Here is a 15,326-nt window from a genome sequence, read left to right on the forward strand (position 1 = left end):
TAGTAGTATAGGTTAGAGTTTTTGTCCTCGCAGGTACGGCGCTCGGGATGGAAGCACTTCTTTGAATGCCTTTGACGGGTCAAGCAGGCCTCGGCAGGGAGACGACGACAATGGTGCGTCGTTGGCTCGTTTCTTATGGTCGTTCGGTGGTCTTGAAATCTTTATGTGGTAATTTTCATTGCGTTTGAGATACTTTGTTCTTCCAGTTAACTTTTATAATAGATTTTTCGAGAAAAACAAAAAAAAAGTGAACTCTTTCATTGAAGGTTTTTTATTTATTTTTAGACCACCTGAGTGAGCCAAGAAAGAGCGAAGGATGTACATAACAGAAAAAAAAAAGCTGAATGAACTAGCAAGATGTTCATGCATTGCACGGAATATTAAAATGCATTTTTTACAAAATACCTTTTTTAATTGACCCATGCAGGAGTAATCTCACGTGTAAAAACTAATAATATCTCAAAAATTTCATAAAAAAATAAGTGAGGCGTGGTGGTGACTGATGGTCGGACTGGGCGGAGGCATGAGGATGGACGGCGCCGGCAGGCGGCCACCATGCCAGATTATTCCAGAGACTTCCTTTTTTAGTTGTCTGTAAATGTGAAGAGAGTCGCGGGTTTTTTTGTAGTTTGCTTTTTATTCATAGATATAGATCGATCTATATTACAAGATGGCAAAAACATCATCACAAACTCGGTTTTTTATAACAAGCAGAATCTACATAATCAAAACTTGTCTGTCATGGCGCAAGTCTGGATTTTCATGGATTTTAGAATTAGTTACAGAATTGAAGTAAAATCAGCATATGAAATTTCAAGGTAAGCCGATCTACTCATGTTGAGATTCAAAGACCTCCTTTGGTTTAGAGGAATCTTATTATAGATTTCTATAAAGGAATTCTTCCTATCTTTCACATTTCATAGGAAAATAAGGTCTAAAGGAATGAAACCCATGGCACACTTACTATAAACCTAGCTTAAATTTTTCTCCCCCAAACATATATAATGCAGTTGTTACGTAAGCTGCAAAATTACCGTGCAAGCTCCAGTACCTCATACGTTTACCCACAGAATAGAAACACCTGACTTGGACATACACAAACAGATGGAAACAGATATTACTAGCAGATTTAGGTCCATATAATTAATCAACAGACAGATTCAAAAAGCAGTCAAACCAAGCACAGAGCATCAAAAGCTGGTGACGACACAATCAGTAGGGTAAAACAAGCAATGGCTTTTCAACCGAGCACCAAACTAAAGCTGAAGGCACATAATGTAGAACCATTTTCATTCTAAAAAGACCATCCCAAGGTGGTTTGCAGTACTCATTGCACAGATACTTAGGTCTCAACAGAATAACATATCAAATCCGCAAAATTCAACCTAAAAGCACATAAGATAGGTAATCTTTAGCATAGCAGATTCCACAGGAGAGCTGGAATTGAACTGCTTAGTCAAACAAGCTGAAGCCCATGTCATCATCGCTCTCTTCCTTGGCCTCCTCCTTTTTCTCTTCTTTCTTCTCTTCAGCGGCAGCAGCACCACCAGCAGCCGGGGCAGCAGCAGCAGCAGCTGGAGCACCACCTCCACCTGGAAACGAATCAAATTCGTTACTACATTGACAAAATAAAAGGCAGCAGTACACGTAAATGCAAAGCATAGAACCACTCCTGTTGCTGCTCATGATAAGTTACAATCAACCCGAATAGCATACTCATTCTCTACTATTACACTGCTCGAGATTGGTCAAACAGGGATGACAAAAAATTTACACGTGAAATTAAATTCAGAAAACAGAACATAGGTACATCTACAAGTCCTGCCTAGGAAGTCATCCTTCAATTTAATAATAAGTTGTCTAACATTAAGTGAAGCGATGGATTCTCTTATTGCACAGACTAACCAAGCAGCAGATCAAAGTACGTTCCATAAATTAGAGGCAGTGGCAACAATATGATATGTCTACTGTGAAGTACACAACGGGCCACGTGAATCAAAGCCTTGGATAAACTACAGAGGAATATAACACAGTGAGAGCGGGAGAGGTTTACCAGATCCGACGGAAAGGATGAGGTCATCGACGCTCCTCTTCTCCAGGAGCTTGGCGAAGAGCGCGGGCCAGTAGGCCTCAACCTTGATTCCGGCAGCCTTCACCACCGTCGCGATCTTCTCAGACTGCGTTGGGCCAAGCAACAACCCTCAGACAACGAAACAGACCAAGAATCGCGCAAAGAAGAGAAGGAACAAAGACGAACAACTTACAGTGATGGGGATCCCGTCATCGTGGAGGATGAGGGCGGCAAGGGTGCAGGCGACCTCGCTGGAAGACATGGCGACGGATTCTCACCGGAGCGGATCTGCGATCTGCAAGAGTAAAGACACGAAGAAAAGCATTGGGATTAGATGCAGCGTCAGGGGGGGGGGAGGGGAGGGGGGGGGCGGCTCTTACCTTGGGGAGGCGATGGAAGTGGAGGCGCAGGAGGCAGGGGGCTTCTAGGGTTTGGGGAGGCCCGGTGGGATGGGAATTTATAGGTGGTTCGTGCCGAGCACTAGGGTTTCGCGGTAGAAGTTTGGGCTGGACTGAACGGTCGCATGGGCCTTTGTGCGGATGCCGTGCAATGTGGTAAATGGGCCCATTGTTTCGTCATATGTGTGTTGGGTCTGTAGAAAAACTGGGCCTCTTTGATTGGAACTCCTCCTAATCGGCGAGAAGCGGCGCCTGCAGGATTCTTCTGTGGGCTGTTTCTACGACGGCCCATGGTTCGACTGTCGGAATCGTTTTCTCTTTCGTTAATGTTTCAGAGTCCTCCTCGTCAGCGCCTTCAGCGCCAGCAAGGGATCGTGGCGCCCGCGCGCGCCTCCTTCTGGGCCGGCCCATTAAACCATCGCTCCCTCTTCGCTTCCCTTCGTTGGCTCCCGCTCGATCGCTGGTCCCAGCTCGATCGTTTTTTTCTCTCGCCAAAAACTGCTACATTAGGTACTGATTTTCTTAGAAAAACCCAACCGGTTTACTACAGTATGTACTACAGTTTTTTAGGCAAATAATTCATCGATTTTGAAAAAAGTTCATCGAATTTAAAAAAAAAATTGAAAAAAGTTCACCAGAATTGAAAAAAAGTTCATCAGATTTGAAAAAAGTTCATCGAATTCTAAAAAAAGTTCATCGACTTTGAAAAAAGTTCATCGGTTTTGAAAAAAGTTCATCAAATTTCAAAAAAGTTCACCAGAATTGAAAAAAGTTCATCAGATTTGAAAAAAGTTCATCGAATTATAAAAAAAGTTCATCGGATTTGAAAAAAGTTCGTCGGATTTAAAAAAAGTTCATCGAATTTGAAAATAGTTCATCAAATTCTACAAAAAGTTCATCGACTTTGAAAAAAGTTCATCAAAAATGGAAAAAGGTCATTGAATTTGAACAAAAAATGTTCATCCATTTTGCAGAAAAAAACACAAAGAAAAAGAAAAATTCTCGAATTTGAAAAATAAACTTTGGAAAAAGGGAAAAAGGAAAGATGGAAGAAGAAAGGCAGGAAAAAGATGTAAAATATTACAGTGGGAGAGCTGGCGCGGTGGTAATTGCATCGTTCCTCGATGTTGAAGGTCCGAGGTTTGATTCTCCTCCAGCGCCCTTTTTTGCCTTATAAACATATAACCAAAGGGGTATAAACATATAACCAAAGGGGGGTGGGTCAGGCCCGTTAGTAGCGAAGGAAGGCAGGGGGTATGCGCCCGATTGTAAAATGAACTAAATCGGGCGCTTAAGGCGCCAAATAGGATTTGGCAATGTTTCACGATGTACTTTCGGTTCGTTTTTAAAGAAGTTGCCAGAGCCCAAGTCTGTATGGATTTTAATGAAGTTTTGCATACAATGGGAGAAGGAAGGAGGAGCACCGAGAGCCCAAGTCTGTATGGATCGTTTCAAGGCTGCGTTAGAAAATTGTGAGTTGAAGGACATGGGTTTTGTTGGAGATGTGTTCACATGGCGAAATAATAACCATACTGCAGAAAACTATATCAGAGAGAGATTGGGCAGAGCGGTCGCGATGCCGACATGGTGTGACAGATTTCCTGGGTTCAGAGTGATCAATGGGGATCCACGCCACTCGGATCATCGTCCGATCATTGTGGAAACGGAGGGGCAGCAAAACTAGTTCAGAATTCGGCTCGGAGTTCGACACATCGCTTTGAGGCAAATTGGCTAGAGGAAGAGGGTTGTAGGGAGGTGATCCAGAATGCATGGAATATAGGTACGCGGGTAGAGGGGAAAGATTTGGCGGGGCGGTGAAAGAAGTGATGGGGCATGTGGTTGACTGGAGCAAAAATATTCTTGGTGATCTAGAAAAAAATCGGCAGAACTAAAAAGGAGCTAGAGATATGTAGGAGAGGAAGTATTTAAATTTAAACTTGGGGGACTAGAAGAACAAAGGGAGATGTACCGGAAGCAAAGAGCACATGTCCAATGGGTGAAAGGAGGTGACTGAAAAACAAAAAAAAATCATGCGGCGGCATCGGCGAGGAGGAGGAGAAATCATATCAGGAAGCTGAAGGAGGATGGTAGTTTGGTGGAGGAGAGTGAGGCCATGAAAGGAGCAGTAACTCACTATTTTTAAAATCTCTTTACCTCCCATGCAGGTACCACAATGGGTGAATTACTAAGCCATGTTGTCTCACAAGTTACGCCACATATGAACAAGTCTCTCAATATGCCATATACTGAGGAAGAAGTGTCTGAAGCACTACAGAGTATCAGTGATCTTAAAGCACTGGGGCCAGATGGTATGCCGTCTATCTTCTATAGAAAGTGTTGGGACATAGTGGGTGATAAGGTGGGGGGGGGAGTGCTTAATGTTCTAAATGGTGGAGACATGCCAGGAGGGTGGAATGAAATGTGTGTAGTGTTGATCCCCAAAGTAAAAAAAACCGGAGTGCATGAAAGATCGTTGACCCATCAGTCTTTGTAACGTGGTCTATAAGCTAGTGTCCAAGGTTCTTGCCAATAGGTTGAAACAAAACCTTCCGAAAATCATTGCCCCTAACCAAAGTGCATTTTTACCGGGAAGGTTGATTACAGATAACATTTTGTTAGCCTATGAGTGTACGCATTATATGCAGAATAAAATGAGAGGAAAGGATGGGTATGCAGTTGTAAGATTGGATATGAGCAAGGCCTATGATAGGGTCAAGTGGAGTTTCTTGGAAGGGACAATTGCATTTTTACCCCTAGTTGGTTCCTACCCACGGGTTTTGCCCTTACTTTTCGAGCTTGCTCAGTTTTGCCCTTACTTTTTCCATCGAGGTCCCTCGAATGCCCTTTGACCGTTTGACCAAAACTTTGAAAATTCATAACTAATTCATATGAACACAGAAAAATGCAAATAAGATATCAGAATGTTCAGATAAACATTACCTTTATGTGCATATCATTTGCATTCAGGACAAAAGCATCGTTTAAACTACCTGAGGTAGTTAATGTTATTAACATTATTAAAAATAAAAAGGTATAAACAATATTTTTTTCATGAATAAAAATTACATGCAAATGTAGGTGATGTTTTATGAACATCCTGATATCTTATTTGCATTTTTCTGAGTTCGTATCAACTTGTTATGAAGTTTACAAATAATGGTCAAAGTCGTTAGAACATTCATAACATGATGATATGAACTCGGAAAAATGAAAATAAGATATCTGGATGTTCAGAAAACATCACTTACATTTGCATGTAATTTTTACTCATGAAAAAAATATTGTTTATACCTTTTTATTTTTAATAATGTTAATAACATTAATTACCTTAGGTAGTTTAAAGGGTGCTTTTGTCCTGAATGCAAATGATATGCACATAAAGGTAATGTTTATCTGAACATTTTAATATCTTATTTGCATTTTTCTGAGTTCATATGAATTAGTTATGAATTTTCAAAGTTTTGGTCAAACGGTCAAAGGGCATTCGAGGGACCACGACGGAAAAAGTAAGGGCAAAACTGAGCAAGCTCGAAAAGTAAGGGCAAAACCCGTGGGTAGGAACCAACTAGGGGCAAAAATGCAATTGTCCCTTCTTGGAAATGATGATGACGAAGCTGGGCTTTGAGGAGAATTGGATTAAGAAGATTATGATGTGTGTTTCCACAGTGGCTTACCGATTTAAAGTTAATGGGGAGTGTATTGATGTGTTGATTCCCCAAAGAGGCCTTCGGCAAGGTGATCCCCATTCGCCTTACCTTTTCTTAAGATGTGGTGAGGGTTTCTCTTCCCTGTTAAATAAAGCCGAGATGAATGGAATCTAAAAGGGATTTGTTTAGCAACAAAAAATGGACAGGATTTAAAACTGACATGATTTTGAAGGAAGTTCCTCGGTATTGGTAATTGAACCTCACTATTGCTATATGTTTCTATCTCATACAAGAAAATTTCACGCAGAGCTTGCAAATCCACCTGTATGCAACCGTAGTATTTGTGGGGTTTCACTCTTTGTTTCTGTGGTACTTCTAAGATCTAGAAAAAAATTGGTAATTAGAAGAACCCTAAAACTCCCATCTCGTGGTAGGTTTTGAGAATTTGCAAGAGGAAAACCCCAGTATCATGCATGGGGATGGAGCAGAGAATGACAATCATCTTAATTTGTAATTATTTAAATGCAATTCAACTAGCTATAATTTCAAAATGGCGTAGATGAGGAAAAATAAATTCCAAAGAAACTTGACGAAGAATAGAAGTTAACCTGAAATGAGTTCTAGGTACTTCAACAAATTTGTAGTCGAAGTCCTTAATGTTGAATGCGGTTTGGTTCGGTCACGACAAAGAATGTCTTAAATTTGTAGGCAACAATGCTTATGATAGTTGTGAATTTATCATGTCCAAAGCCGTCAGGATTCACAATATCAAAGTACCTCCCTGTTTCTAGGTTTGCGGTAATTACAATCACTACTTATCCTTAAAGCAAGGTAAGTGCACCTAGAGAAGAATAAAAGAGTTTTTTTGTTAAAGATACTGTCTTACTCATACATTTTATGTAAAACGCTTTTTGATGGGGTATGATTCTTCAAGTTAGAGAACTTGCGAAATTGGCTTTTTTCCAGACTGAAGCCAACTTTTGCTTCACTTAAAAAGTCTCTACATATTGGATCTAAATGATCCAATAGAGGCCACATGAGTAATTCCTACAACGTGGAGTGAGAAAACTTGGATGATTGTATCTTTTGTGTTACTGTTTTATCATTATTGTGAACAGGGAGGAAAATTTATAGAAAATACCATGTCTTCTCTTTGGACAATGTGTCTAATAACATCAGTGTTGGGGATCAGCCATTGTCTTCCACGGATTAGTTGGTCCGTATTGAGTATTTTTGAGTAATAATCCAAAGAATGAGCGCTCATCCAACACCCAAGTCTCAACGAAACAGTCAATGTTTTCTAATCAACCCAAACTTCATTGACTTTGAATATCCTTTGGCTGTTGTTTGGATATAAATACAAAAAAGTTTCTTGAATGACTAGTAGCAAAAGATGCAAAACATACGAAGGAGAAAGGCTTTGATAAAACATTTTGCTTGAAGCAGTTAAGAAATTGTAAAAAATATGTCTTGAGTCTAAATGTGGTAGAGCTGCAGTCATAGTCTTGTAGAATTCAGATTGATCCAGTGCTGAGAAAATAACTTGTTGGTACTGCATGTTTTGGACCTGGTGAACAACTGACGTTGAACAATTCTTTTGAAACAACTTCTTCTTTCCTACCTCAATGTCATTTCTTTTGCATTCAGCTTCAAAGTCTTCTAGAAGTTTAACCACCCCTGTATGGTTGAGTGGAGTTCCAAATTTGTTGTCTGGTTGTCCATAGTTGATGTTGAAAGGCCTCGGTGGACTATTGCTTTAGAGAAATGGAGATTTGTGATTGGAGAACATTGGATAGTTACTGCCAGAGTTAACAATATATGTGGAAGAACTACGGACTGAATATCTTATGGTTTGGTAACCAGTCATTTGTTGTGCAGGTGCATCTTGTAGGCCATCAGTTATTGCATTGAAAGAGGGGATGTCATCTTGAAAATTGCTTTGTATAGAAGAACTAGGTGTAGTTTTTGGATCAGTTTCTTGAATAGACGGGTAAGTGCCAGTCAGAACAGATTTGTTCTCTGTAGATTTGTTTGTTGGCAGGAATGCACTACTGTAGGATGCTGCTAACGCGGCACTACAATCAGAGACTCTTCGACGAAACTGTGTGCGATGCAATAATCGTAAACGGTGATGTAAAAAAACCATCAAAAAATATGCAAAACGTTTGCGATGGCAGAAACATCAAACACACTTTGGATTTTAGTTGAGTGTGCGATGCAGGGCATACAGTTTAGTATAATGAACTGTTTGTGATGAGGCAGAACAACAGAAATGGGTAGCCAGATGAATGTGTGTGCGATATACGATATATAGTTCACTCAGATGAACTGTTTGTGATTAGGCGGAACAAAAGAAACGGTCAGCTAGATCAAGATGTGTGCGATAGAGGGCAAACAGTTCACTCGGATGAACTGTTTGCGTTGAGCCAAGAGAACATAAACGGTTCAATTTAACAAGATGTGTGTGATACGCGGCAAATAGGTATATAATCAGAAATGTGTGCGAAGGTCGATAATAACACAGACGATTGCTGTTAATAAGACGTGTGTGTTGTGCTTTGGGATTGCATACAGAACAACATATATATATATATATAGTTATTTGGATCACAGCGCACCCTAGCGGCGAAGACGTTCCGGAACTCCCGAAACCGGCGGCGACAGAGAAAAAAGAAGGAAACTTCCCCTGGATCCATCGCCTTCCACCCCGACTCCCTCCCCTCCACTGCGCGGCCGGCCTCCCCTCCACCCTGCCGCCGCCCTCCCTCCCTCCACCCCGTCGCTGCCCTCCCCTATCCAAACACGGCACCCACCACCACTAGGAGACACCGCCGCCGCCCCGCCCCCATCCGCCGCCGACACGGATGCTCCGCCCCCAGCCGCCGACACGCCGCAGGCCCGACCCCAACCGGTGACGCGCCGCACCCCCGCCCCCAACGGATCCGGCAGAGGCATAGCCGCACCACCTACCAGAGCACCTCGGGGGTTGCCGGATCCGGCGAGAATCCTTCACCGCTCTTCACTCACCGGAAAACCGCTCTACGCAACGACCCCCATGGGAGCCCCTCCCGGATCCACCCGCCCCGGCGACGCATCCCTCTGCTCGCCCCGCTTCTAGCTCCACCTGCCACTCCCTGTCTCTGCTCGATGCCCAGCGCCGCGGGGTGCGACCCAACCGTCGGTGCACAGAACCGCCGCGGCAACAATCTCTCCATTCTCCAGGTATTTTCAGTGCTCCTCTCTACATCTCCCTTGCCGGAGCGCGGGCTCTCGACCTGATCGCGCCATGGCTGACGAAGGAGCCGGGGCAACATCGTTGGAATACGGTCGCATCCACCTACCAAGGTCACCAGCTAGCTGAGCATCTCGAGCTACAAAGCGCCCTCCTTCCCCCGGACCCCTTCCTTCCTCTGCTCCAGCCGGTCCGCAAACAGCTACGCCACCTGCACCAAACGCCGTTGCTCCTTCCTCTCCTCCGACCTCGCGCACGCCTGCTGCCATCCTGGCCAAAGCTGAGTGAGAGAAGTTCGACCTGACCACCGCTTCAGTTCGACATTTCTTGCTTTTTGAGAACAGATTCAATTCGATGTGTGCGTGCTCATGTGTGTTCGTATGTGTGTATGTGCTCGCATGCCCCCCCCAATGTTGTAGCTGTGTGATTGATACTGTTTGTTCATATGTCCAAAAGGAATTGAACTTTTATAGAAGTTCAAATTGAAAAATACGAGCAGTTCTATTTAAAGAAATGAGGTGCGGGAAATATGATGCAAAAGTGTAAAAAGCTGAAGAAAATACCCCTTTCTCTTTTTAAATTGCTTCTGTAATAATGATCGATGGAAAAAGGAATGCCTTTCTTTGCCGACCATCTCATCGTCATCATGGTTTACACCATGCAAAAATCGATGTTTATACAAAATTCAGATTGTCCTAATTATTAAATAATGAAATAAGGAAGCTAAAAAGATAAGAAGTTCAAATTTTAAAAATAGTGTAGTTGAAAATCAATAAAAAATCTTTATTTTCTGTTGCAAAATGAATAAATTGAGGCTACCAGGAAGTCCTCCAAATTCAGATAACTGAATGGGAGGTTTGCTCTGGAACTGGAGTAGTATACTTTAGAGTTCAGATAATTGAAAATTCATACATTGGACCCTGTTGGTCTTGAGGTTGTATGAAGACATTCAGAAGTTCAAAGAAAACTTCCACAAAAGTTCAAAAATCGAAAAGAGCATTACGAAGTACTAAATATTATTAAAAAGATAACCATGTTGGTGCGTGGGTGCTGAGTGTGTTGTCTCATGCGTGTGCGTGCCCAGTGTAGATGCTCATGTGTTCGCGTATCTGTTGTGAGCTCCCATGTGTGTGCGTGTGTGTGTGTCTTGTGTGTGCTCTCATGTATACTCCCGTTTGTGCCCGTTTGTGTCGTGCAAAGAATAGGTGATTCTATTTTCTTTTTGTGTATATAAAAGAAAGAGAAAGAAATTCAAATATAAGAAATGAAAAAGGTCAAAATATGTAATACTATAAAAAGTTCGTGTATAAAATTCATGTGCAGAAATAAAATGTCAATTCATAATGAAGTTCATGTATAAAAAAAGTTGAAGTTCGCATAGAGTAAAAAGGTGCATTTCTGAAAAAGATGTACTGGAAAACTCTAAAGCTCTTAAAAATAAAACCAAGAAAGTCATTTTTTAAAAAAAGTTGTAAATAACAGATTTTCCCGTGACTAGAAAAACTCTAGAAGTTCAAATAAAAATAACAAAGTAGTTCAATATTTATAAAAAAAATGATTTCACCGTCCCATAATATAAGAGTGTTTTTACACTAGTGTAGTGTTAAAAACCCTAGAAGTTCAATTTGAAATAACCGAGAAGGTCAAAGAATCTAGAATTTCAAATTTAAAAACCTAGAAAGTTGTTTACTTATTTAAAACCATATTTTTTTCTAATAAGTTTAAAGTAAAATAAGAGAGAAGTACGAAGGTTAAAGAAAACTCAGATGTTTTCTCGTTACTAAAGAATAAAATGAAGTTCAAATTAAAATAAAAAGGAAAATATAAAAAAATTTAAAAATGTTCTCCCTTTTTTAAAACTAGATACAAAATAAAATAACAAAATGGTTTGATTTTTATTAAAAAAAGTCTAGGATTTTACCTTTAAAAAAAACTCAGATATCTGCTGTTATTAAAAAAACGACCATAAAGATCAAAAATTTAAAAAATAGTCAAAATCATGTTTATTTAAAAAAAATGTGAAGTTCAAATTAAAATAACACAGAAGTTGAAAAGTATATTAAAACCTAGGATTTAGAAGCTCAAAAAACAAAAACAAAAAACAATGTCATTTTGGGCCCGCAATACTAAAGATTAAAACCAAGAACTTAAAATAAACAAAAATAAGATTTTCCCATATACTAAACATTAAAACTAAGAAGTTCAATTTTGAAAAACGGAGTAGTTCAATGTATAGAAAAACTCGGGTTTTCATGTTAATAGAGAATAAAACCAAGAAGTTCAATTGGACAAAGCGGAGTAGTTTGATATTTATTTGAAAAAACGGATTTTTCTAGTTAATAAAGAATAAAACAAATAAGTTCAATATTAAATAACGAAGAAGTTCGATGTTTCTAAAAAACCTCCAATTTTCACATTTCTAATTTTTTTGTTGCTATAAGTTCAAGTGCTCGGCCCGAGATAGTTCAAAAATTCTTGTGAGAGAGGTTGAACAAAAATACGTGACAAAAGTTCAAGATGAAAATATCGGGGAGTTCAACTACTACACGAACTGCTTTTCTGATAGGAATATAAGAATAGAAAACAAAAAAGCTTAAAAGGTTTGTTGCAAGAAGTTCACGTCCTCCTCCCGGTGAAGTTCAAGATCTCTAGTGCAAGACCCGACCTTCAATTACATGTAAACAACAGGCAAAAAACGACATTGTTTTTGCCATTTTTAAAACTGCTCTCAAACGCAAAAAAATTTGTAACGTCTGTCTACATGAAAAAGATGCTCCTATTTATAAGCCTTCCAACGGTATATTATATGCTATATTCCGATGAATGGTTTAAAATTTTATGTATACTGTTAAAAACACATTTTTACGCATTCAAAAAATTCTTTTTGAACCATCACGAGTATGAAAAACTGATCAACACGAAAAAGTTGTGTGTTTTCAACAGCTTTCCATCGGCGTATCATTTTCTCAATTCTGGTAAGTGGTTTGGGAGTTACGGGCCAAAAGCAGCACGTCAAAAATAGAGTGAAGTTCAAACAGACATGCCCGAGAAGTTCAGCTACTTCACGCAGTGTATTTCCATTCGCGATGAAGGCAGAAATCATGATCTCATCATATTTCTAATTTACTTAAAAATGGCAGGAATATCATTTGTGTAAGTTCAAGTCCTCGGTCGGAGAAAATTAAAAAATTATTGTGAGAGAGGTTTGTACAAAAGGAATATCATTTGTGTAACACTGATGAATGGATGAGAAAATTATAAACGAAAATACGTCACAGAAGTTCAACATGAAAACAGAAGGAAGTTCAACTACTACACTGAATGAATTTTAGATGAATTTTTTTTAAAATCGTCACGAGTATGAAAAAATGATCAACACGGGAAAGTTGCGTTTTACACCAGCTTTCTATCGGTATATCAATTGCTCACTTGCGGTAAGTGGATGTAGAGCTACGAGCAAAAAAAGCACGTGGAAAACAGAGTGAAGTTCAAGTAGACATGCCGAGAAGTTCAAGTTCTTTACGCGGTGCATTTTCGAAGAATCTGTTTCGCGATAAAGGCAGAACGCATGATCTCTCCATTTTCAAAATTACTTGAAAACGGATAGGAATCAGAGAAAACCATCTACATGAAAAAAGTTTTGCATTTTCCGTAGCTTTTCAACGGTATATTATTTGCCCCATTTCGATAAAGTTTGTAGAAATTACGGCCAAACAACGTTTTTAGCCATTTTCAAAATTGACTTAAAACCGTAAGGCATTGGGAGAAACAATATATACCAAAAAGTTTCGCATTTCCTCAAGCTTTCCAACGCCATATCATTTGTTGCATTCGGACGTACCGTTAAAAAGTAGCTCCAAAATACGAACTCGATGGAACTTGTACCGTTTCTAAAATACTTTTAAACCATTCAAAATTAGAAAAAACTTTCAACATGAAAAAGTAGCGCATTTTCATAAGCTTTCCAATGCCATATCATTTGCCTCAATTGGATTAGCTGTTTAGAAATGGCATCGAAAATATGAACTCGGCTATTCGGTTTGCGAAATTTTAAAAATTTCCAAATTACTCTTTAACCATAGGGAATTAGAGAAAACTTTCAACATGTGGAAGGAGCGGTTTTGCAGCAGCTTTCCAAGACCATATTATTTGCCTCATTCCGATGAATGATTTAGAAATGCGATCGAAAATACGATTCATGTTTTCTGTATGAAGAAAAACGATTTTCAAAACTGCTCTTAAACCGCTTACATTTTGATAAAAAATTAACTTGGGTCATGATACTCGTGTCCATAGCTTTCCAACGGTATATCGCAAGCCCCATTTGGACAATGTTGGCGGAAGTTCGATCTCTCACCAAGGGAAGTTCAGGTCGAACAACTCAGGCAGTAAAATTGCAAAAGATGGAAGTTCATCACGACCCAAGAGCAGAATCGGCCAACGAGCGAGAATCCTATTTAAAACGGGCATTTAGTTTCTAAAAACCGTTTCTAGATTACACTTACATCATATAGAACACGACTGACCAGAATAATTCGCTTGGGAAGACACGGTTGCGAAGATAGCCCGAAGGTCGGGCTCCTACAGAGGGAAGCTCAGGCTGTGTAACTCAGGAAGTTCATGTTGTGATTAGAGTAATATTCTGATCCCGTGATCAGAATAGTATTTATGTGTATATAGGTGGCATTTGCACACACCAAATTAAACATCCAATTTTAGTTTCTAAACACACTTATAAGGACATGGTTGCATAACCAAATTAAACATCCAATTACATAGGTCAGACATGGAAGCATTTTGCAAAATTTTAGTTGCTAAACACACTTATAAGGACATGGTTGCATAGCCAAATTAAACATCCAATTACATAGGTGGCTACTACACACATGACATTTGCACACACCAAAGTAAACTATTACATGCATAATTACATAGGTGGCTACTACACACATGGCATTTTTCACACACCAAAGTCAACTATACATTACATGCATAATTAACTAGGATAAACGATCATCTGATCATCATCTACTTCTTGGGACGCTTGCTGCTACTGCTTTGCTTGTGGCTCGATCCGGCCTCGTCGATTTCGATAACGAGGCATTTCCTCATGTCAACGATCCGCCTGTGCATCTCGTAGCATGTGTACATGCTCTTGGCAGCGAACCTGAAGTGAGGTTCATCCAGTTGCCGCTTCCAGGCCCCGTGCCAGGATATGGGATTTGTTCTCTTGGCATCCTGCTTCATCTTTTCGTAGTAGGGGTCGATGATGGCCGAGGCGAGTTCAACCAGGGAGTCCTTCTTCGTGTTACCCCAGACCCTGTAGTGCTCATGGATTTCAACAAGGTTCTTGCATGCCAAGCCCGTAACCTTGAGCGCCTTTACATCGTTGCAGGTTTCCACCATAGCGAACTTGTAGTCGGTGCTGTTGACAAACCTGGCGAAACGGTCGCAAGGCTCTGTGGCCATGCAGTAGTGGAAGATGAGGACATGATGGTGCACGCACAACTAGGCGACGACAACCTTCTGATCTTTGTCGGGATGACCGTCGGTGTACTGGAGGTCGATGCCGACCACCTTGTACTTGTCTCGAGCAAGCAACTGCTCCACGGTGTTGATGTAGTCGTCCACCATGGCCGGGTCTTTGGTGTACACCACCGAGAGATCCATCTCCCTCACGTGGGTCTCCACTTTATGCTCGCCGAACTCCATTGCAGTGCCGCTAGATATCCTCTCTGTATGTGTCGTCGTGGGTGTTCTTGTTGTGTTGTGGGGAGAGATCGAGAGGTTGAAGAGACTAAGGTTATAATGGCCGCGGGAATTAATGGGGAAGCCGGACGGCCTGGAATATCTGCACCCCGGATGGCAGTTCTAAATTGCAGCGTGTAACTCCATCGTGTCGCATGTAACTGTATCGTGGCGACACGCGCGGCGCAACCGCATGCATATGGGCCCCTGAACATGATCGTGCACAGGCC

General features: G+C 40.6%; 1 protein-coding gene across 1 annotated transcript; it reads right to left on the reverse strand.

The window, feature by feature from the left end:
• Nucleotides 1-1,273: 1,273 nt before the first annotated feature.
• LOC109753226 (uncharacterized) lies at nucleotides 1,274-2,547 on the reverse strand. The gene is made up of 4 exons (XM_020312145.4): nucleotides 2,452-2,547; nucleotides 2,265-2,366; nucleotides 2,054-2,177; nucleotides 1,274-1,592 (listed from the first exon to the last, which is right to left on the reverse strand). Exons 2-4 carry the CDS (start codon nucleotides 2,331-2,333, stop codon nucleotides 1,453-1,455), a joined length of 333 nt encoding a protein of 110 aa, XP_020167734.1. The 5' UTR covers nucleotides 2,334-2,366; nucleotides 2,452-2,547; the 3' UTR covers nucleotides 1,274-1,452.
• Nucleotides 2,548-15,326: the final 12,779 nt, after the last annotated feature.

The sequence above is a fragment of the Aegilops tauschii genome, chromosome 7 (genome assembly GCF_002575655.3).
Source record: "Aegilops tauschii subsp. strangulata cultivar AL8/78 chromosome 7, Aet v6.0, whole genome shotgun sequence".
Taxonomy (NCBI): domain Eukaryota; kingdom Viridiplantae; phylum Streptophyta; class Magnoliopsida; order Poales; family Poaceae; genus Aegilops; species Aegilops tauschii.

Coding starts and splice junctions, on each gene's coding strand:
- LOC109753226 (XM_020312145.4), bottom strand. CDS start 2,333: ATGTCTTCCAGCGAGGTCGCCTGCACCCTTGCCGCCCTCATCCTCCAC. Junction 2,178..2,264: donor ATGACGGGATCCCCATCACT/GTAAGTTGTTCG, acceptor GGCCCAACGCAG/TCTGAGAAGATCGCGACGGT. Junction 1,593..2,053: donor CATCCTTTCCGTCGGATCTG/GTAAACCTCTCC, acceptor ATTCGTTTCCAG/GTGGAGGTGGTGCTCCAGCT.